General features: G+C 55.0%; 1 protein-coding gene across 2 annotated transcripts; it reads right to left on the bottom strand.

Moving 5' to 3' along the window:
- Nucleotides 1-1553: 1553 nt before the first annotated feature.
- On the bottom strand, nucleotides 1554-4929 carry RPE (ribulose-5-phosphate-3-epimerase). Of its 2 annotated transcripts, none has more exons than XM_051623980.1 (6): nucleotides 4786-4929; nucleotides 4572-4651; nucleotides 3243-3382; nucleotides 2805-2939; nucleotides 2562-2648; nucleotides 1554-2109 (listed from the first exon to the last, which is right to left on the bottom strand). In XM_051623980.1, the coding sequence occupies exons 1-6, from the start codon at nucleotides 4905-4907 to the stop codon at nucleotides 1987-1989; spliced, it is 687 nt and encodes a 228-aa protein (XP_051479940.1). In that variant the 5' UTR covers nucleotides 4908-4929; the 3' UTR covers nucleotides 1554-1986. The 2 variants fall into 2 exon arrangements, with proteins under 2 accessions (XP_051479940.1, XP_051479941.1); XM_051623981.1 differs by having other exon boundaries at nucleotides 4797-4929.
- Between the last annotated feature and the right edge of the window lie 1069 nt (nucleotides 4930-5998).

The following is a 5998-nucleotide window of genomic DNA, read 5'->3' as shown; positions in this document are numbered from 1 at the left end:
TAACACTCCTAACCTGGGAATCAATGCAAGTGCAAACTACCAGATTTAACACGGACCAAGTGACCACAACCTGTGAAATAAAACCTACCATGTGGTTCCATGCTCAGAACAAAGCATAGTACCCTCAATTAACTAGCATGACTTTGGGATATCCATCCACCCCAAATTTGAAAAAAAACCACAACAAACCAGAAATAGCTTGATTACCCTTTCCAATCAGCTGAAGGCCATTGGCAGGAGGCAAGGACATGACAGCTGTTGTCCTGCTGCTTTCAATAGCATGAAAAGCTGCACTTCGAATTCCTAAACATTTTTCGCAGCCTGTTAGTGGCTGCTTGGCCTGTATTTCAGATACCACAGCCTGTTTCTCTACACACACAGTTTCTCTACACACACTGTATCAGACTCTACACAGGTTCTTTCCTCACTACAAATAAGCTGCTTTTCCACATCTAACAGTGATCTGGACTGTTGCCTTTCCTAGTCAAGCTTTCTTCTGAAAGACATCCTCAGTGCAGTAGGTCCAGATGACTCCATTTTTCTTTGGCTAGTTCACAAATGAAGTTGCAAGTAGAAACAGGAAGCAAAGACATTTTTTCACCTAAACCCCAATTAACCATGAAGGAAAAAGCAGTAGGTGAGCCATTTCAGACACTTGTCTAGATTGTCTGAATGACCCCTGGCTCCTCTTCCTTAACAACAGCAGTCACCCAGCTGTCACCTCCCACAGCCACCAAGCAGAGGCTGATCTGTGGGACACTTTGCAGGTCCTGGGCTTAGGAGAATGGGTGCATCAGCCCTAGCACTGCCTCAGCGTTTGGAAGGCAACAAGTTGGAAGGACAGACAGCTTTGACTTTGGCCTTGGGGACTGGCTGCAGCTGTTGAGCCTTCTGGCCTGCTCCCCTGGGGCAGCAGACTGGTTGCAACCCTTCTGTAATTACAACTTAAAGGGAAAAATACCATGCAGAATGCCATGAAACATTAAAAGAGTCAGAAATACTAATTAGAGCCATGGGAGGCGGGTCTATCTAAAATTACCTGCTCAGGTTTTCTAGTGGGTTGTAATCCTCACCTTTCACATGCCCAAACAGGCCAGGCTGTGAAGTCAGCACAAGCAAACTGAAGGTATTAGAACCATCTGGTTTCCTAAGAGGATTGTTAAGCCACCTTACAGAGCCACCAGAAATCACTGCAGTAGCTGACACTCCTCCAGGTCTCCATCTTGAATGCTTACCAGGGCGTGAATGCAAACCAGGGAGGCTGTGTGTCAAGATCAAGTTTTAAAGGCAGTATTCTTCCATCAAATCTCATCACTTCCAGGAATTTCAGACACAGCTGTCTTAGCTGGTTACTTGAAAGGTAAATCAGAAGGTTATTTCCCAGTCTGTAACCTGGTACAGATGCTTGAGGTCAAGTACTTCTATGCAATAAAAGCACAACAGGGACATTTCTGGCACCTGTGGGACTTTTTAGCCCTCTCAAAACTGCATTTTCCCCAAACTTACTCCCAAAACTACTCTTTTTTTTTTTCCACAGTCAGCTTAAAGGAGACTTACCACACCAAGGGAGGGGTGTTTAATGCAGATATTGAAAAAGTTTTGTAGGAATGCACAGATCAAATGACAAAATACAGACAGCAGTTTGATTAGTCTTCCACAAGAGAGATTGCCTGTGGTGATGCTACACTCTTCTAGCAAGCAATAAAAAGTGACTGAAGTTTTGTTCAATCCAGTCAGCGTTAGAAGTTGTGCCATAAAATTAGCCTCCACAGAATCAAGAAACAGGTTCAAACCATTGCATTTCCAGCCCTGACAGACAGGCAGAATGTTTTTCACTGCTGCTTGCTTCATTGCAGCGAAGGAATGATTCCTCTGTTCAGCAGCAACAAGTTCCTGTAATTAAATGTTCATCCAGCCCTCCCTTACACATGAGAAACAAGGGTTCTCCTGCAGGCACAGAGCCTTGGACGCTGCTTGGGGTAGGTCTCATCGATCCAGGCAGCGCTTCTGAGCTGCTTCTGAGCACACATTCCTCAGGAGATTGATCACAGATCTTGGATCTGCACTCTTCATAATAGCACTGCCAGACACAATCATATTTGCACCTGCCTGAAAGACATTAAACATCCACTCTGTAATGGAACAGATCCACTTCTAAAAGAGGCTTCTTGCTGTAAAGCACATAAGGAGGTGGTGAATTCTAGGCTGGTGGCTACACAAGGACTATTTGTGGGACAGATATTGCACACCTCTAACTACAACCAGAAATCAAGTTCAGAAAAGACAGCTCTTCCCCAAATAGGTAATTTCTTCATCACTGTGCCCATTTACCCAAACATGCAAGAAACAACCCACTTCTCTAGCTTAGGGGAGGCTTCCAGAGCCACTACTAAAAAAGACACAAGATCAGACTCTGAGTAGACTTTTACATTAAGTGGGCTTTACTGTTCTCTCTGAAGACTGACCACCAAAATGCAATTCCTCCTCAACTTGGTTTCCCAAGGAGCTGTGAAGTCTCTCAGCACAGTGACCGAGAGCGCTGCTGTGCTTCAGCCTCTTACCTCTGCACACTTATGGATGGTGTCAGGCCCAACCCCTCCATCCACTTCAATATCCAACGAGGGAAACTGTGTCCTCAGCCACAGAACCTGAGACATCACGTAAAAAGGTTGGCAGGAAGACCCACACTCAGCTGCTACAGTTACCTTCTGACCCCCCCAGACAAGGTTTATTCACTTTGCCACTACACTCCATGCTGTTCATCACCTTTAGGCTCAGTAAATAAAGAAAGAAACTCAGCTTACCTTTGGCATCATGTCTTCCATAAATTTCTGCCCTCCAAATCCAGGTTCTACTGTCATCACCAAAGCCATGTCTATCTGGTTGGCCCAAGGTGCCAACTGTTCAACTGTGGTGCCAGGCTTGATGGCCAGGCCAACCTGCAGGAGAGGCAAAGACAAATCCAAGTGCACCTTAGGATGACACAAATGCAGCAAGATTGGCCTGATCCCTGGGAAAACAATAACGCGTCTGTGCGAGTGCAGTAAGAGCAGGCTGCTTTAAAGAAACATTTCTCATTTTTTTAAAACTGAAATTCAAGACTGACTTGGTGCACAATGCTGGGGCTGCACACGCCAATCTCTGACCACCCAGAACTGCAGTGATGGGTTCTTCACTGCCAGAGACGTGGTGGGTAGTTCTGCAGGGAGCAGTGGGCTGCTCCAGGCATACGCTCCCCTCACCTTCATTCCGTTCTCCCGAATGTCTTTTATCAAGGCCCCGGGGTTGTCTGTAGCCTCCAGATGAAAGGTGTACTGGTTTGCACCCGCGACAGCCATTGGTTTCACCCACTGCTCTGGTCTGGCAACCATCATGTGCATGTCTGGAGAAGGAGAGGGAGCAAAGAACCATCAGCAAGGTGGCAGTGCCCGGAGGTGTCCCCAAAACTGGGTTCTCCACCCAGTGTGCAAATAGCAATGGAGAGGCAAGAGCTGAGGCACTGGGTTCATTCCATTTCTGCACAGAAAAGCAGGTTAAGCTGCCCCTGGCACCGCCAGCACACCTGGTAAGGCATCAGCAGGGCCTTGCAGATAACATGCCCACAAAGATGAAACTACAGTGAAGCAAATGCCTGGTGAGTCACTCGCCACTCCTAACTTCACGAACCAAGGCAGAAATTTACTGTTCTCTTCAGACGAGGCTGCTGCTGCCTTGTGTTTCAAATCAGGTTGCTCCCCCCGCCAAGCTGGGATGCCCCGCACCAACTGCACGCGCCCACCTGGCTGCCCACCCCGGGATCTTTGTAGCCGTTCACCATTCCAACACCGCTGGGGCTGCAGCACCGGCCGAACCCCCACCCTCTGCCCGCTGCCCGGCGCCCGCAGCGCCCCGCAACCCCTGCCGGGTCCCCGAGGCGCCCCGCAACCCCTGCCCGGCTCCCGCAGCGCCCCGCAACCCCTGCCGGGCCCCCGCAACCCCTGCCCGGCTCCCGCAGCGCCCCGCAACCCCTGCCGGGCCCCCGCAACCCCTGCCCGGCTCCCGCAGCGCCCCGCAACCCCTGCCGGGCCCCCGCAACCCCTGCCCGGCTCCCGCAGCGCCCCGCAACCCCTGCCGGGGCCCCGCAGCCCCTGCCGGGGCCCCGCAGCCCCTGCCGGGCCCCCGCAACCCCTGCCCGGCTCCCGCAGCGCCCCGCAACCCCTGCCGGGCCCCCGCAGCCCCTGCCGGGCCCCCGCAGCGCCCCGCAACCCCTGCCGGGCCCCCGCAGCCCCTGCCCGGCTCCCGCAGCGCCCCGCAACCCCTGCCGGGTCCCCGCAACTCCTGCCCGGCTCTCGCAGCGCCCCGCAACCCCTGCCGGGCCCCCGCAACCCCTGCCCGGCTCCCGCAGCGCCCCGCAGCCCCTGCCGGGCCCCCGCAGCCCCTGCCGGGTCCCCGAGGCGCCCCGCAACCCCTGCCGGGCCCCCGCAACCCCTGCCCGGCTCCCGCAGCGCCCCGCAGCCCCTGCCCGGCTCCCGCAGCGCCCCGCAACCCCTGCCCGGCTCCCGCCGCGCCCGCAGCTCCCTTCTCCTCCTTACCGAAGAAGGGCTCCTGGCCCAGCTGCTTGCGCAGGCTCTCCACAACGGGGTGGCCGAAGGTGATGTTCGGGACGAAGTGTCTTGGGGCCGAAGAGAGAAACCCACCCGCCCGCACGTTACCCCCAGCCGGCCGGCGGGGCGGGACAAGCCGCCCGCCCTCCCGCGCCCCGCGCCGGCCCGGCCCGGCCCCCCCGCGCTGTCCCCCGGCCGTTACCCGTCCATTACATCCAGGTGGAGGTAGTCGGCCCCGCAGCCCAGCAGCCGGCGGCACTCGGCGCCCAGCGCGGCCAGGTCGCTGTTGAGGATGGACGGGCCCACCCGGCACCCGGACGCCATGGCTGCCGCCCCGCCGCGGGGGATGCCGGGACGGCGGCGGCGCGGGCCCCGCCCCGCCCCGCGCGCCGCCTCAGACGCGGCGCCATCTTGGGAGGCTGCGGGGCGGGGAGCGGCGGGGCCGTGCGGGGAGCGGCGGCACCGGTCTCGGCCCTTGCTGCCGTCGCTCCGCTCTGCCTAGCCCCGCGGACAGTGTCTGCGCAACAGGCGGCGGCCGGCGGGACCGGCAGGCACGCTGGCGAGACGCGCAGGCCGGAGGTCTGTGGCACGCGACCTGCGCCTGAGGCCTCTCCCACGGGTTAAGCAGCGTCGTTCGTCTTCACAGCAGGGATAGAGCAGTTCTGCTAAGAAATACTGGAGGGAAGCACGCAAGCAGCGGGCGTACATCGTATGCACCTCATCAGTAGAGTGTTAAGCGCAACCCGCAGGAAAGTAAAACGTGAGGAGACGGTGGTGGGGCTGCCTGCCTGCTCCTCCTCTCAGCCTGACAGGCATCCGCCTGGCACCTGAATAAAAGGAAATCGTGGGTTTTATCATAAATAAGCTGCACTGGTTTCTAGCAAGATAGACATTAAGAAGAAGCATTTCAGACCTTGCTATGGCTTACTGTTGTGAGTTCACCAGTGGCAGTGGGAAACTTGAATGGAAACATTTATTATATATACTGAATCAGATGAAGTAAATCACAGTCATTTTCTCAACGTTAGAGTGGAGTACCACGGTGAGACATCTACTTTTCATTAAGGAAGTTGCTTCCTTCTCATTTTCAGCAGAAAAGGTCACTCCATACAATGCACCACGAGCTCTATGTGTGCTGTGCCCTGGCCGTTTACTCAGGCTCACATTTACAACTCTCCTCCCATGCCTGGCTGCCCATAAACCCAGCCTGCTGTGGGGTTACGACAGTGAAGCTGTGTTTTTTTCTCATTTCTCTGTCACTGTTAATAATACAACTTAGCATCTGGAACTTAGCAATTCTTTGAGTGACCTCCAAGCCAGGAGCTAATCCAAAGCAGTCTCCTATAGGTAGCTGGTGCTGGCTGCCTTGTGCTGAGGACATAAGCAGTGGTACAGCACGTCTGGGTCAGCTGTTG

Source organism: Apus apus, chromosome 6 (genome assembly GCF_020740795.1).
Source record: "Apus apus isolate bApuApu2 chromosome 6, bApuApu2.pri.cur, whole genome shotgun sequence".
NCBI lineage: Eukaryota > Metazoa > Chordata > Aves > Apodiformes > Apodidae > Apus > Apus apus.
Note: the sequence above shows the minus strand (reverse complement) of the source record. Positions and strands in the feature narration are given on the sequence as shown.

What these genes read in the sequence shown, in the direction of transcription:
- RPE (XM_051623980.1), bottom strand. Translation starts at nt 4,907, where the DNA reads ATGGCGTCCGGGTGCCGGGTGGGCCCGTCCATCCTCAACAGCGACCTG. An exon ending in TGGAAGACATGATGCCAAAG is followed by an intron (nt 2,649 to 2,804) that starts GTAAGCTGAGTT and finishes GTGATGTCTCAG; the next exon opens with GTTCTGTGGCTGAGGACACA. An exon ending in CCATCCATAAGTGTGCAGAG is followed by an intron (nt 2,110 to 2,561) that starts GTAAGAGGCTGA and finishes AATGTCTTTCAG; the next exon opens with GCAGGTGCAAATATGATTGT.